This window comes from Apis mellifera, linkage group LG7 (assembly GCF_003254395.2).
Source record: "Apis mellifera strain DH4 linkage group LG7, Amel_HAv3.1, whole genome shotgun sequence".
Lineage (NCBI taxonomy): Eukaryota > Metazoa > Arthropoda > Insecta > Hymenoptera > Apidae > Apis > Apis mellifera.
The window spans coordinates 2207357-2225093 of record NC_037644.1 but is presented as its reverse complement, the minus strand read 5'-3'; the positions used below and the strand labels follow the sequence as shown (position 1 = coordinate 2225093).

The 17737-nt window shown below is 27.9% G+C and overlaps 1 protein-coding gene across 2 annotated transcripts; it reads right to left on the bottom strand.

The window, feature by feature from the left end:
* Positions 1-819: 819 nt before the first annotated feature.
* Positions 820-9068, bottom strand: LOC100577997 (CAPA peptides). Of its 2 annotated transcripts, XM_006559802.3 has the most exons (5): positions 8469-9068; positions 7539-7580; positions 5719-5898; positions 3791-3955; positions 820-1174 (listed from the first exon to the last, which is right to left on the bottom strand). In XM_006559802.3, the coding sequence occupies exons 1-5, from the start codon at positions 8527-8529 to the stop codon at positions 1089-1091; spliced, it is 534 nt and encodes a 177-aa protein (XP_006559865.1). In that variant the 5' UTR covers positions 8530-9068; the 3' UTR covers positions 820-1088. The 2 variants fall into 2 exon arrangements, with proteins under 2 accessions (XP_006559865.1, XP_003249574.1); XM_003249526.4 differs by lacking the exon at positions 7539-7580 and having other exon boundaries at positions 8469-9036.
* Between the last annotated feature and the right edge of the window lie 8669 nt (positions 9069-17737).

Genomic DNA, 17737 nt, shown 5'->3' with positions numbered 1-17737 from the left:
AAGAGGGAACGTTCGTGTATTCCATTTTCAAACGAATAATTCAATAAACTACGAAAGGGAGGATATGAGTTTGTGACTGTTTGAAGAAAGAGAAAAATTTCTTTCTCTTTTGAGCAAGGGAAAAATTCTTCTGTTATATAAAAAGAAAGGGAAGGGAAAATTCTCGTATTTTACGATTAATCTTAAACGTGAACCTTGACCATCGGAAAATAAAAGAATGGATTCCTCTAACTCGCGTTTATTATAATCGTTTCTCTAAAAAATATTTTATGATACTTAAATTTTATTTTTTATTTTAAATCCTTCGAAAGAAAAACATTTCTAAGATTTTAGCACAAATCAAGGAACAGGATGAAATCAGGATCTTAATTTCAAAATTTTTGGAAAAATTAAATTACAGTAAGTCAAGTAATTAAAGATATAACTAGAAAATAACTATATTCTTATAGAAAGAATATTTTTATATGAAAATTTATACCGATTTCACATTAAATTTATTTCATTGGAGAAACTGAATTCCATCATAATCAATATTCAGAAAATAAATAAGATGATATGTAAACAGTTTTAAATTATCAATTTTACTTTTCCAAACAAAGGAAATCAGCTTCGATAAAATAAGAAAAATTGAATAAACTCAACGAGAAAAGAATATATATCTCGATAAAGGAAATAATTTATCACAATCTCTCTTACACTAATGTCATCAATAACAATACATTTTTTTTTCATTTCAAAGAAGAAAGGTCGAAATCAACGCAGGGAGAAGGAAAAGGAAAAAATTCGAACAGGGGAGAGAAAAAAGTTGGAAAAGAAACGTAGCCGTATTCACCAGCTTTATTACTCTTGTTCGTACGTAGGTGAAAATTCTACGGGCCATGTATACGTGGAAACTTGGATAAATTTTTTTCTACAAACAATGGTTCCTGAAATGGTTCGCGAAAAAAATCGATCCATCCTTTCGTTATACGCTCGACTTGTTCAAAGAAACTTTCCTCCATTAAGTGGCTGGTTATTGGATAAAGAGATAGATTAGGTCGAGTCGCGTGAATTCCATTGAAGCGGAACCTGAAGATCCTCGGCGACGATCATTTGCGGAGAATTCGATCGGCATCGTTCCCCCGGCGATCGAGCCTCGTAGGAGTGTAACCGTTCACCTGACTGTTTCGAGAATCTGAAATTAACGAGGATACAGTGGATACCATTATACGTGATCCCCGAATCGTCGTGGAAGAACAAGGAGAGATTCGATTAGAATTTAACCGAAATTGTTCGAATTGAAATTAGATGGAGGATCTGTAATTGTAATCAGTTCAGTTCAGATCTTGTGAGTTTTGATTTAAAATATTTTTCATTTATATATATTATATTTTATATTATATTATTTGTATTCATTTATATTATATTATATTTTATATATAATGTTATTAATTTTTTTTTCTCTTTTCAATAGGTAAGTATGCATCAATATTTTCATTCTTTCTGTGTTATATATATATAGAGAGAAAAATAGTGTATGGAAAATTAAAAATATTGTAGCAATTGTGAATGATTAAATAGGAATGAATGTGAAAGAAGAGTAATTGAAGTTTTATGGAATGAATGGATTCAGATGTTTACAAAATTTTCTAAATTCTTTTTCAATGAAAGGAAGGATATTTGGATAAAAAGTAAGTAAGAATTAATAATACAGAAAAATAGTGTATGGAAAATTAGAAATATTGTAGAAATTATGAGTGATCAAACTGGAATGAATATGAAAGAAGAATAAATGAAGTTTTATGGAATGAATGGATTCAGATGTTTACAAAATTTTCTAAATTCTTTTTCAATGAAAGGAAGGATATTTGGATAAAAAGTAAGTAAGAATTAATAATACAGAAAAATAATGTATGGAAAATTAGAAATATTGTAAAAATTGAATTGTGAATGATCAAACTGGAATGAATATGAAAGAAGAGTAATTGAAGTTTTATGGAATGAATGGATTCTAGATGTTTACAAGATTTTCTAAATTCTTTTTCAATGAAAGGAAGGATATTTGGATAAAAAGTAATTTGTAAATAAGAATTAATAATACAGAAAATTAGAAATATTGTAGAAATTGAATTGTGAATGATCAAACTGGAATGAATATGAAAGAAGAGTAATTGAAGTTTTATGGAATGAATGAATTCTAGATTTACATGTTTATAAAATTTTCTAAATTCTTTTTCAATAAAAGGAAGGATATTTGAATAAAAAGTAAGTAAGAATTAATAATACAGAAAAATAGTGTATGGAAAATTAGAAATATTGTAGCAATTGTGAATGATCAAACTGGAATGAATATAAAAAAAGAATAATTGAAGTTTTATGCAGATGGAATGAACAGATTCTAGATGTTTACAAGATTTTCTAAATTCTTTTTCAATAAAAGGAAGGATATTTGAATAAAAAGTAAGTAAGAATTAATAATACAGAAAAATAGTGTATGGAAAATTAGAAATATTGTAGCAATTGTGAGTGATCAAACTGGAATGAATATAAAAAAAGAATAATTGAAGTTTTATGCGGATGGAATGAACAGATTCTAGATGTTTACAAGATTTTCTAAATTCTTCTTCAAGAATGAAATTTGGATAAAAAGTAAGTAAGAATTAATTTATCTTGCAGAGTCTGTCTTCAAGACTTCAAACATTAATTATCATACTTTAAAAGAAATATGTAAGATGAACGCTTTTATAGAATAATTCAAAAGGTAAAATCTTTTTTTTTTTATTTATTTATAATTCGTATGATTAAAAGGTTTTCAAAAGTCGTTCAAATTTCACAGATTCATCCTTTGATAAATCACTTTTTATCACTTTATTTATTAGCAAGCCAAATAGCATCCGTAACTAAAAAATTTGCGCTGGAAATCTAAAACGTTAATTGGCGTGCTGCGCAAAATAAAATATCGAATAAAAATAAAATAAAAGTTAAACGGGTTTTATAAAAACATTTTCTCGGCTATTTCGAAAAAATTCTACTACAATTCTGACGCCTATTTAATCTATCCCATTCAAGTCAAAATGCAATCGACACGAAAACGAATTGTTCCATTAATTAAGAAATAAAGATTCTAAAAACCCAAAATATCGATACATCCAAAACTATCAAAGATCAAAGCTTGCACGATGAAACTGGACAAAGATAATATCTCGTCAAAATATTTAAATATATCCATAACACTTGAAACGCGTTATAATTGAAACAATTTTAAAGAAATGACCGATATTTCCCTCCCTCTGCTCTTTAAAGCTAGAAATTAAAATTAAAAAAAAACTGTATCCCATCCCAAGGATCAAAAACCTGTCATAATTGCGAGACGGGCAAGCATATTTTCATTTATCGAGTTTCAACCGGCATATAATAACGCATTAACGCTATATGTTTTATTCACCGCCACGAATCCGCTTTGCGCGTTATCGTACGGACGACGATGACAGAGTTGAAATAATATCTCTACGGGGGGAAAAATTAAATTGGCATTTAGGCCACGTGTCAACGGAATATATTCATCCAATATTTCCCGCTTTTGTTCCTCGATCCACGTAATAACCACGCCGTTCAACTTTCACTATATACATATCTAAACGTTGAAATGCGCGATTCTCTTTATTTGAAATTTGAAACACGATCGTTCGACTAACTCGAATGATAAATCGATGAGAAAAAATCACGTGAAATAAAAGAGACATAAAGTATCTTTAAATATAAGAATTCTAATCTGGAGAAGAAAGACACGAGAAGAAAGTTGGATCGATACCTGAATTCAATAGGAAGGGATATATGGATCTTCCCTCGTCGATCTTCCAAGACCCGTCTTTGGACGAACGAGGACGATCCGAGATTAGCCATGATGCTTCCTTAGGAATTCTGTCTGCGTGTTTAGCGTGCATCGATCTCCCGAGAGATTTTGGAGCCGGGGAATCTGCGGATAATTATGATAATTTATACGCCAACTCGAGACGCATTTCTGTATATATATATATATATATATATAATCAAAATCCAAGGAAAATTTCAATTTTCGAAAATACATGCTATTTGAATGATCGTTGGAGATGAAATTGATGATGGAAGTAATCGATAAAATTGAGAAACTGTCGTGGAAAATGAAGGTATTGTAATCCGCGTATTGGATATCGAAGTTTCGACCAAGTTTCGAGTTCCCCTTCTTCGATCTTTGATTTCGAATCGTTGACGAATAATTGATAGAATAGGGAATAGTAGGACAAGTTACATTATTATTTGAAACTCGATCCTAGTTCCAGATCCGTTGGATCTTTCATTTTCAATGAAATGTTACTTGCTTTATAAATTCGTGAACGAATTTCGATCGATGATCCAAGTTTAGGACGACTTTGTTCTTTCACAATAAATTTGCACATTTTCAAGCGAAAGTAAATTCTTCTTTCTCGTTCAATTGACATTAATTAATCTTCTAGCTTCCTGGCTCAATAATGATTCTCCTTTAAATTATTTTTCACTATACTTTTTCAAATAATTCTGTCAATATCGTGAACCGTTAAGTAATCTTCTAGCTTCCTGGCTCAATAATTATTCGAATGATTCTCCTTCAAATTATTTTTCACTATACTTTTTCAAATAATTCTGTCAATATCGTGAATCGTTAATTAATCTTCTAGCTTCCTGACTCAATAATTATTCGAATAATTCTCCTTCAAATTATTTTTCACTATACTTTTTCAAATAATTCTGTCAATATCGTGAACCGTTAATTAATCTTCTAGCTTCTTGGCTCAATAATTATTCGAATGATTCTCCTTCAAATTATTTTTCACTATACTTTTTCAAATAATTCTGTCAATATCGTGAACCGTTAATTAATCTTCTAGTTTCCTGGCTCAATAATTATTCGAATGATTCTCCTTCAAATTATTAATAATTAATCAAATTATAAATAATTCTGTTAATATCGTGAACCGTTAATTAATCTTCTAGCTTCGTAGCTCAATAATTATTCGAATGATTCTCCTTCAAATTATTATTTTTCACTATACTTTTTATTCGAATACCTTTTCAAATAATTCTGTCAATATCGTGAACCGCGTCAAAAATATAAATTTTCGTACAGAAATATAAATTTTCATATGAAATATTATTCTACCTTCACAAGAAATTTTATTCGTTGAGAAGTAATTAAATTATTTCGAATATTCCTTTGAATTAAAATACTTAACAATTACAATAAAAAAATCTCATCGTAAGAATTCGCCACGTTTAAAATAACTTAGGATGATGATTTATCATCCTAATTCCATATTATCGTATGACACCCACCAATCATCCACCACGCAACTCTCCTAGCGTAACAAAAATTACCCTCGCCCTATTTATTTATAATTACAGAAATTATATCAACCTTCTCTGCATATATTCCGTCCACGATTTTCAATTTTTCTCATCACCCTCAAAACATTGAAAACGTTGAAAACGTAAAGATCGACGTGGAACGATTCGGTATTCGAACGGATTATAAAAATGGAGAAAATGGAAGGAAATCCTGTCCGGTTATCATTCGAGGGGGACGCGTTGTAGGCAAAATGGCGCGTGACGGTATTGGCCATCTGTCACTAAACAAGACAAAGTACACGTAAAATGGGATTGCGGTGTAGGTTGTGCGGAGGGGAGGGGAAGGGGCACGTTTCAATGTTATTGGCGATACTTCACCTTCGTAATCTTTGTCCGGGGCCGGGTCCAACTCGGCGCTGTAAAATTGAAAATCTGTGTCCGATTCGACGCCACGTCGGTTGAAATTCAGATTCGAGATGGGCGCGTTCGATCGGCCGATCCTTGGATAGGTCAACAAACCGAACGCACGCCTCATATTGGGCTTTAACTTCTCTCCCCCTGTAAGTTGAAGTAAATTTCTTTTTTTTCCATCCATCCATGAGTTTGAAAAGGAATATATTTAACGTTGATTGAAAATATTGTGTATTCATTCGTTGTCAAGTTCATTAAATGTGTATAATATCTTTGAATTTTATTATTATCGTCCGCGAGGATTTCGTTAAAATCGAGCTAAATTGATTAATGAAAGAGTGTTTATATTAAGTTCGCGAAGATATCAAATTGCATAAGTATTTGTGGTTTATCGAATAATTATTCTTATTATTCTTATTATTATTAATATTTGAAAATGTAGTATATTTCTTTCTTTCTTGAATCTCGGATAAAGAAGCGTGAACTGAAGTTATATTCGTTCACAAACGAATAAATAATAATAATTTTGATTGATTTTTTTTTTGTTGGAAATATAATGCAATTGGTACGTTGCAGCAAATAAAAATATATAATTTTGATGAATATAATTAAATTCACGTGTTCAAAGAGGATCATTTCTTTTCTTTTCTTTTTTATTTTTTGATTATTTTTTATTATTGATTTTTTTTTGTTGAAAATATAATGCAATTGATTACAGCAAATAAAAGTATATAAGTTTGATAGATATAATTAAACTCACGTATTCAAAGAAAATCATTTTTTTTCTTTTTTTATTTTTTGATTATTTTTTTTTGTTGAAAATATAATGCAATTGGTACGTTGCAGCAAATAAAAGTATATAATTTTGATGGATATAATTAAATTCACGTGTTCAAAGAGGATCATTTCTTTTCTTTTCTTTATTTTTTTCTTTTTTCTTGTGTTATAACTTAATGAATGCAGATCCAATTAACCACAGTATATTCGAATATTTCTACTTCATTCCGCGGTAACTTTTTCTCCGCGAACGTGTTTTCCTTTCTAACAAAAACGTCAGAGAATTTCGTTTTCTCTTTTTTCGAGAAACATGATCTTTTTTTTTCTCTCCCCCCCTTTTTCCTGTTTTGGTTTAATTAGAAATGAAAAAGGCGGAAAAGTAAAGGTCGTAAAGGGAGTAGATGTTGCCGAATTTTTGGAATTAAAAAATTTTTCGACCGGTCGATTTGAAATTTAATACGAAATGATAAAACGAAATATTTCATCATTATCGATGGAGCGAAATGCGAAATTAGAGGCTGTATGAATTATCCGGTTTTATATTACCCAGTTTTATATTGAAAACAATAGGTATTATTAAAGTAAAATTAACGTTATTGCAAAAAAATATAAAAAAAAATTATTTTCATTTTATTTTATTATTTAAACTTGATCAAGAAGATAATAAAAGAAAAGAAAAAAATTTTAATTAAATTACGTAATTTTAAAAGTAAATAATAGTAAAGTTAGTAAAATCGAATTTTCGAAATTTTTATAAGGAAGACAGCCTGTTTTCTAAAATTGTCTATTACTAGATTTAAAAAATAACAACAAAAAGAAACAAAAATTCAATTAATAGTAAAATTTTTTACGTATTGTTAAATTTAAACAAATCTTATTAATGAATTCAAAAGCAATAATATATTGATTAAATTACAGAATTGCAGAATAGCAATTAAAAGGAAGAGAAGTACAAGAAGTATGAAACAAAATTCAAAAAAAAAAAAGTGGTACTTGTGCAAACATCTTGCCTCTTGTAGATTCCAACTGCCGATCTTGCTCACATGGGGATACTAAAAAGACAAAATTCTTAAAAAACTTATTATTTCTCGCTCGAATTTATAAGATAATTGGAATAAAAAAGAAAGTAAAGCAAGGAATACTTTGAGAATTAGCATCCAATAATTAAACAAAAAAAGAAAACATGAAATAATAATAAGATGAGAGAGATCAAATAAGCTCATAGAAAACCGGTTAATAATATATCGATAGAAATTTAATTTTTGTTAATCGAATACAAAAAAAAAAGGAAGAAAATGCAAAGAATGAAAAAAAATTAGCAAAATAAAAATTATTGCAATAAAGAATCTGAATAAAAAAGGAGAGATATTAAGAGCTTGAGAGGAGGAATATTATCTTAATTATTAAAATAGGAATAAACAAAAAGTTGCTGCAAAAGTTACTGAAAGGTAAAAAGCGAAGGAGGAAAGAAGCAATAAGATATAATACCGGCCCGTTTCTATAATAAACTAAGAATCATTTAAGAAGAATTTCCCAAAGAAAATGAAACATCAAGAAGAAGAAGAAGAAGAAGAGTAATTTCACCATGGAGACTGAAACAAAGAATAATAAATACATCAAACCAGTATGCAAACGTTATAATACTAAAAAAGAAAAAGGAAAAGAAACAAGAATCCCTTGCCTCTCCTTTAATAAATTAAACATCATCCCTCTTCGAACGATTCCCCTTCTTTCAAGTAAAGAAAGGGAAAAAAAAAAAAAATTAAAGACGTTACAAAGGGAAACAATTTCATCTCTCAAAGCCAAAATGAAAGAAAACACACGCTAAAAAAAAAATAATCATAATAATCCCTTTTGGGGGGTGCGCGAAAACGAGGATTCAAAAAAAGAAAAAAAGTATCCCTCTTCCGTTCTTTCTCCAACGGAACTCTTGCACTTACGGTTGAGAGAGACGGAAAATATTGAGAGGACGACGAGGAATACGAACAGATGATTTCTCATCGCGTTCTGATACGGTCGATGGCACGGAGATCGGGATCCAATGAAGTGATGTTGAGCCGAGCACGGGATCCGGTCCAACACTGAATAACCCCAGGTATCCGACGTCTGATTTTATACCTTGCGCCTCGACCAGTTACCCCCGGGGGGGAATGTGCGATCCAACCCCCCGGTCGCCTTCTCAACCCTCTCTTTTCGCATTCTCCGTTCACCCAACACGCCCCCGTTTTCGCCGATCGGTACGGTGATTCCATCCCCCTCCGTCCTGTTGCTACTTTCGATGCTGTGCATGGGAGAAAGAGGGGAGGGGAAGGTGATCTTGGTTTATCTTGGTTAATCGTGGCGAGGGTGGGCCGTTTTTTTATTTAGGATTCGATGGGAAGGGAGGAAACGACGATGACAAGGAAATCGGTGATTTCTATGAAAAAGGAGGATGAACGATCAAGTTCATTGATTATCTTTTTTCATTTGTTTCTTATTTAAAGTGGATAATAAATGGAAGGGATAAATGGTTTGATTTCTGTTTCTTTCAAGATTGGTGAGAGAGAGAGAGAGAGAAAGAGAGAGGTGTTTTGGAAAATTAAATAATGATTATAAGAGTTTAAATAATTTGATGAATTGAAATTTGACAATAAAAGAAAAATGGGAATTAAAGAATATTTAATTATTGGGATTAATTTAAATCAAATTTCCTCCTCTTTGAATTTTTCTGAATTTCATTCATGCTGGGTTTGGAGAATAGAGGCATTAAGGAGAATATTGAATATTGATGTAAGAAGTAGCCTATTGTAATTGATATTATAGTTTCTTAATATTATCTTACAATAGAATTTAGATAAAAGAAGAAATAAAAGTGAGGAAAAGTAACTATATATTCTATATATAATTATTAATATATTAATAATAAATAAAATTTTATAAATATAAAATTGGAAAAAAGAATTGCAAATAAAATGTTGCTTTAGTTAGCCTTTAATGGCTTGATATTCAGAATTGTCCAAGTATTTGATTTAAATTATATTAATTTTATAAAGGATATATCAGTTTGGAAGGATTTTCAGAAATTTTCTGAGATTTTATTTTATATTAATTTTATAAAGGATATATCAGTTTGGAAGGATTTTCAGAAATTTTCTGAGATTTTAGGGCTAGATATTTAATTTACATTTAATTTTTATTTATCTGAAATATTTATCAGGAAAGGATATATAATTCATAATAAACGGAATAAATTGAACCGCATTTGAGGATAGGAAATTCGAGATAAATTTTCAGTTGATGGAAGGAAGAAACGTTTACTTTTTACTATCACTTGATCGGAATCATATTCCGCGGAATACAAATGTAAATATTGAGAGATATAAGAAAAATTTTTCATACATCGGAACTGGATATTTTAAATCATTGAATCATGAAAATTCTGCTGAACTGTATGATCTCTTAACCAAAATATTTTATATATTTCCAACAAAATCTCTTTCCTTTAAAGTAAATCTTCCCTTGTAAACGTCACCAGTCGTTACAATTAAAAACATTTCCGTGAACGATATATTTTATACGAATTCATTTATCTTTTTTTTTTAAAAAGAATTTTTAATTTTTTACAAATTAGAATTTAAATGTTAAAATTTCATATCCCGATCAAATTTATTTCGTTATGATATAATAAAACAGTTAGAATATCTTTATTTATATATAGATTTTTTTTTCCTTCTTAATTTACACGGAATCCATTTTCCATTTTCGTATTATTTTATATATTTGTGTCGAATTATGACTAAACTGAATTAATTTCATGCGAAACATTGTTTCTCTCGTTGCTTGTCATAAATTTTAATAATCTGTATTAAAATATTATCATCGATGACATTTCTCGATTTTTCTCTCATAGAAAATCATCGATCACGAAAATCAACGTAAAATCAAATATTAAATTCTTTCGTTTCGATTATCATCTTTCGAATTCAAACTCGTGAAAAAGTTATGCGAAGATTGTTGCATATTTAATATAAATATCGTTTGAACTTGAATTAAATTTCTTTTAATATGGCTTTCGATGATCGAATTTGAAAATTTAAAGATACTTGTGCTAATCTCAAAACTTTCTAATAACCACACTTCGTATGCATCATTCTGATGGTGAAGAAACCAACTCCCTGGACGTCAATTTAAACGACTTCTTCAATTGCAATCTGGAAATCTAATCTTCGTAGTTGAATTAAAATCAATTTTCTTACTATTAAAAAATTTAAAAAAAGAAAAAAGAATTGAAATTCATGAATCCATGAATATCCTCAATATTTTCAAATAATTATCATTAACTACTTCTGTAATTTATATAAAATCAAGGATTGCGATGAAGATTCCTTTCAATTTAGATAGATCTTTGATCGAAGATTAAAAGTGATGGTTTTTCACAAATTCCTGAATGATTTTAAATACGATGACGAATGTTTGAATTCAAAATTAATCTGAATCTAATCTCTTAGAGATAATAAAAATTTTAAGCTAAATTTTTCTCTTAAATTCCTGATTCCTGAAACGAAAAAAAAAAAATCTTTTTTTTCCTTATGGATCCCAAATTTTCATCCTCTTTTCAGCAATATACAAAAATATACAAAATTTTAGAGAAACATTTATTAATGATAAATTCCTTGTATCTTTATTCATTCGTGATGCGAGAGAAAATAATTAGCCAGGAAACTAAAAGGGAAAGAAAAAAATGATAGATAGATCTTCGATCAAAAGTTAAAAGTGATGGTTTTTCACAAATTCCTGAATGATTTTAAATACGATGACGAATGTTTGAATTCAAAATTAATCTGAATCTAATCTCTTAGAGATAATAAAAATTTTAAGCTAAATTTTTCTCTTAAATTCCTGATTCCTGAAACGAAAAAAAAAAAATCATTTCTTTCCTTATGGATCCCATCCTCAGCAATATACAAAAATGTACAAAATTTTAGAGAAACATTTATTAATGATAAATAATTCCTTGTATCTTTATCCATTCGTGATGCGAGAGAAAATAATTAGCCAGGAAACTGAAAGGGAAAGGAAAAAATGCGTAACAGATTATACAGGACGACAACGAGATTGGAAATCGAATTAAAGTTAAAACCGCTTTAATTGAGGCAACCGGGGCTATTACATATTTAAAATTTGTGGCCGCGATTTCCATAACGCGACGAGTTGAATTAGCTATATCTGTCCGTTCGTGACAGTGTCGTTTCTATTTTTTTTTTTTTTTGGAGCAATTAAACCGCAACCATTCTCGTGCACAATGGTGTTTCCCATTACGAGTTGGGTAACGGGCAAACAATTTTACGAATTATTTCGATATCGGATCAAATTCACTCCGTTTTCAATTTTTCTCCTGTTTAAAATTCATCCATTTCGCGTTGACCATTTCTTTTCATATTTTCTTTTTTTCTTTTTTTTCGCGAATCAACAAATCTTTTTTGTACGAATTAGAAATAAACTTTTAAAATTCGATAAATTTTCGAACAAATTATATATCCTTTTTATTTATCGTATCTTTTTTATTTCGATTTTTGAAGTTTCAACGTAAATTTGTGTAAGAATTTTTCTAAAATTTATCATTCAAAATGTAATATATTCATATTTGATATTAATATAAAAAGATATAAAGTGTAGAACAATGAAATAGTTAAGGAATGATGTTAATTTTTGTAATTATGTATTTATATATAAAAATAAATTAGATTATAATTATAATCAAATGGAATTTGACAAGAATGAGATATTTGTGTCGTTTTAATATACTGAAAAGAGATAAATGTAAGAGGGAGGAAAAAAAAAGGAGGAGAAGAAGATTCATAAAGAAAGAAAGTCAAACAAGAAATAAGATAGTTCTTTGCTTCCTGAATCTATTTCCTTCTATGACTTCTTTTCTACCGAAAGAAACATTTGTAGAGTCCTAGTTTTGATAAAGAAAACGACAGCTTTTCAGTCTTGGGAACAAATGGATATGGTTTGAAAAAATTATGAAAAGAAATGAAGAAGAGAAACATTTTTAACTGTTAACGTCGATTGTATAATGTTGGTGATGTATGAAAATGTTGAATGAAAAGATTTTTGCAAATGTCGTAGAAAAATATTTATCAAGTTAAAAGCAATAAGTTAATAAAAATGTACATTTTTAAAAAATAATTGCAAATATTTCTAATTTTATTAATTAATTTTTATGTTATGTTGGTTAACATCGTTAAAATTTTTTTATTCTATATTTATTTTTTTAAACATATTTGAATTTTCTCATTAGATTTTATCGCAATATATACAATTTCACAATATCCTTTATTTTTATAATTTATTTCAATAAAAAATAGCTTTTTTTCATAGAGTATATGAAAATTTATCGATAATTATACATTATATATTATTAAGATAAAAAATGAGTAAGGATAAAAGAAAAATATCAAAATTATAATGATGATTTGTCTTTAATCTTCTAGATTAGATAAACAATAATTTTTATTGAATTTTCGAAATCTTACAATTATAATAAACATAAAAAAAAAAGATCTTCACGATATAAAGAAACAAGTAGAAATAATTTTTCCAGATTTTCTTTTTTATCAAAAATTAAAAAGTAAGTATAAAGATTTTCTTTCCATTTCAATTAAACGAATTACATTTAGCTTTTCGTCGAAAGAAGAAGAAGAAAAAAAAAAAAGGCATCGAGTATCACGTTGAATTTTCGAAGCCTTACAATTATAATAAACATAAAAAAAAATGATCTTCATAATATAAATACAATATAAAGTAGAAATAATTTTTCCAGATTTTCTTTTTAGTCAAAAATTAAAAAGTAAGTATAAAGATTTTCTTTCCATATCAATTAAACGAATTATATTTAATAAATATATATTTTTAAAAGTATTTAGCTTTTCATCGAAAGAAGAAGAAGAAGAAGAAAAAAAAGGCATCGAGTGTCACATTGAATTTTCGAAGCCTTACAATTATAATAAACATAAAAAAAAATGATCTTCACGATATAAAGAAACAAGTAGAAATAATTTTTCCAGATTTTCTTTTTTGTCAAAAATTAAAAAGTAAGTATAAAGATTTTCTTTCCATATCAATTAAACGAATTACATTTAATAAATATATATTTTCAAAAGTATTTAGCTTTTCGTCGAAAGAAGAAGAAGAAAAAAAAAAAGGCATCGAGTATCACGTTGAATTTTCGAAGCCTTACAATTATAATAAACATAAAAAAAAAAAAGATCTTCACGATATAAAGAAACAAGTAGAAATAATTTTTTCAGATTTTCTTTTTAGTCAAAAATTAAAAAGTAAATATAAAGATTTTCTTTCCATTTCAATTAAACGAATTACATTTAATAAATATATATTTTCAAAAGTATTTAGCTTTTCGTCGAAAGAAGAAGAAGAAGAAAAAAAGGCATCGAGTATCACGTTCGAGAGAAACGTAACGCGATTTTATAATTTATAACAACTGGAAACTGGTGACGGTAAAAGTCACCAGTGGAAACGATATTTTATCGTTGCCACGTTTCGTCGGCCAAAACTGTTCGAAGTTTCGCCGATGCAATTATATCGTAAGCCGTAAACAAAAAGTTTATTCTTGGGGGGCAGTAAAGGCAGCGTTTACGAGTCGAATCGCGCCGGTTAATTACTCGAGAGAAAAATCTTAACGTGTTGTAGGATTTTCACGTGGTGATCAACGCTCTTTTCGGCAATAATCATTCGTTTCGCGCCCCTTTTAAAACGTTTTAATCCACGCCGTGAATTTATTTAAATTAAGGATTTTAATATAGGTTAAGTCGACGGTAAAGACGGACGTGTTAAAGGATAATGGCCGATGTTCTTAAGAAGATGCTTGTTCTCATCATTAAATATTTATATATGTGTGTATATACTTTGAAAATTATACGTACGTTACAGATATTAGGGGAAAAAAGAGAAATAATTTTTATTATACGTATTTTTAATAAGAGATTTAATTAAAAAAAAAAAAAAAAAGTTTCTAAAAATGTTAATATTTAATAAACGCGAGAGGAGAAGAGGATAAGTGAGAATATAATATTAATTATATTCCTTTTAACTTTATGCTCTGTGTAGATAAAAATATATAATAGATGTAATTTATTTTAATAAAATTTAATATTAATCTTGTTAAAAAAAATCGTGCGAATAATATTTAATTTTATTTTCAATTTTATAATTATCAGGTTTTCTCGTTTAGATTAATATTAATAAAATTTATAAGGCATGATTCCAAAGTTTTTTGGTAAAACAAAAAGAATTTTTTCATATCGACTTTAAAATAATAAAATTGTACTTACATCAAATTTGTGTAATGATTTAATTCAAAAGATCGTGCAAGAAGGGTTCAATGATCTCTCGTTAAGAAATAAAACTATGTTCCATTCACTGCTGGTCACTTAGTTCTTTCAGCTCTGTGCAACTTCTCGTTGAAAAGACATTGATTTCAAACGATTGAAGAAATAAAAGAAAATAAAGAGACTGATCTAAAATCGATTCCTGAAAGTGCTTATAAAGAGAGAGCTTCCATAAATGGAAAAGCATTTGGAATCGTGTATATTTACCGAAAGAAACCACTTTGAATGCGACTATTACAATGCAGATTTTTCCAAATAAAAACGTTACACCAGCGTACACCTTCCTTATCAAGTCTCTATATTTACTACGTTAAATGATAACGTAATAATTCGAACGCAATAATAAAAAGAATTTGCAACTTGAGAAAAATAATTAAATTTTATATTTGTGACTGAATATTTCTGATACAACAAAAATAGATGGAATAATAGAATTATTCAATATTGGTATTCTCGACCAAGAAATAAAAAATTGAATAATAATAATTTGCAACTTATGAGAAATTTCAAAAGGTATTTGTGACTGAATATTTCTGATAAGAAAAATAGATGGAATAATAATAGAATTATCCAACACTGGATCAGAAAATAAAAAATTAATAATAATAATTTGCAATTTAAGAGAAATTTTAAAAGTTTATTTTATTTATGACTGAATATTTCTGATAAGAAAAATAGATGGAATAATAATAGAATTATCCAATGGACCAAAAAATAAAAAATTGAATAACAATTATCGAATAATAATAATTTGCAACTTAAGAGAAATTTTAAAAGTATTTGTGACTGAATATTTCTGATAAGAAGAAAAATAGATGGAATAATAATAGAATTATCCAACACTAGACCAGGAAATGAAAAATTAATAATAATTATCGAATAATAATAATAATTTACAATTTAAGAGAAATTTCAAAAGGTATTTGTAACTGAATATTTCTGATAAGAAAAATAGATGGAATAATAATAGAATTATCCAATACTGGATCAGAAAATAAAAAATTAATAATAATAATAATTTGCAACTTAAATTTCAAAAGATATTTGTGACTGAATATTTCTGATAAGAAGAAAAATAGATGGAATAATAATAGAATTATCCAACACAGGAAATAAAAAATTGAATAACAATTATCGAATAATAAGGATTATTCCCGTATTCTATTTATAAGACAAATGAATGTAATGATTATCCAGGATAATCCAAGTATACAATGACGCGTGTTGTCCGATCATGGGATCGTACAAGATTTATAAACGCGTGATATGCGCATAATAACGCAGATTATACTGTATTAGTTAATCGATGTTGCATATCCGAGTTTCTACGGCATACAACGTATCAAGATGTTTTTTAATCTCTTCGATTTTTCATCGATAAAATCTGCAAGTATGAGAGATGCTGTAGATATTGTAAATTTTTGACGAATTCATTCGTATGACATCTTGAAGATCTTAGGATTAAATCGAGGATGGAAAATAATAATCTGAATATTTTGTACTATAAATATTTCTTATTAATAATATACATCTTTATAATAACTTTTTTTTTTTAGATTTACTTCATCATTCAATCTAGTATATGAACGAATTTATTTTGAAACGCGTTCTTGATTGTTATATGCAAAAATACGTAATACATATTGATTTATTCGTTTTAATTAAGTTTCCTGTGCGTGTATGAAAGGAAAATTGGAAAATAGAAAAAAAAAATAGATCTTTCAATTCGGGATTCCGATTTTCTAATAAAAATCTCTTATTCGTTGATCTATACTACTGGATTCATTCGTCGAATTCATTCTTAGTTTACTTTCTCCTTTGCATTCACTCGCTACATTTGCGTACATATATTTTTCTCTTTTAAATTATTCTTTTTTTTTTCAATCAATAGAGCTATACAACATCAAAATCATTGTGTACTTTCCTTCTTAATTTATCATAATAATCCAAAGGATTCATAATAAATTAAAAGACCTTTAAAAAGTTATTTTTATTTCTTAAAACAAAAAATACCTTATCATATTCTTTTTTTCAATCAATAGAGCTATACAGCATCAAAATCATTGTGTATTTTCCTTCTTAATTTATCATAATCCAAAAGATTCATAATAAATTAAAAGACTCTTAAAAGTTATTTTTATTTCTTAAAACAAAAAATACCTTATCATATTCTTTCTTTCAATCAATAGAGCTATGCAGCATCAAAATCATTGTGTACTTTTCTTCTTAATTTATCATGATAATCCAAAGGATTCATAATAAACGATTAAAAGGCTCTTAAAAAGTTATTTTTATTTCTTAAAAAAAAATGAATTATTATTTTAAAACAGTTCCAATTTAATTTTCTTTTTAATATTTTAACGTTGTTGAATATGATACGTTATCATATTCTTTTTTTTTTTTTCTTAAAGGAACAATCCAGAAGACGCTACGAAATGCTACAATACTGTCAGAACTTGGTTGTTTCACACCATGAATCTTCAGGATAACCGTGCAACTTTCTTATGAGCTTAAACTCGCGAGAGAAGTTGAAAATACGAATTAATGATTAGAAAAAATTTATGCAAATCTTAGTATTTCATCATTAATTAATTTGAAAAATAATAATTCGTTTAAGCAACAGTATATTATAACTAAATTATAAAGAATTATTCGAAAAATTGGTAAAAAAAAAAAAATTAAATTAACAATCGATCCAACTTTCATTGGAAATGGAATCATTTTTCACTCGAATACTCATCCCTTGATTTCTCTAAACCTTCAGATTTTTCTTCCCAATCTTCAAAAAGATTTTATGCGTCGACAAATTCATCGCCTCT

Coding starts and splice junctions, on each gene's coding strand:
- LOC100577997 (XM_006559802.3), bottom strand. CDS start 8,529: ATGAGAAATCATCTGTTCGTATTCCTCGTCGTCCTCTCAATATTTTCC. Junction 5,899..7,538: donor GCAGTTGGAATCTACAAGAG/GCAAGATGTTTG, acceptor TTCAACTTACAG/GGGGAGAGAAGTTAAAGCCC. Junction 3,956..5,718: donor CCCGGACAAAGATTACGAAG/GTGAAGTATCGC, acceptor AATTATCCGCAG/ATTCCCCGGCTCCAAAATCT.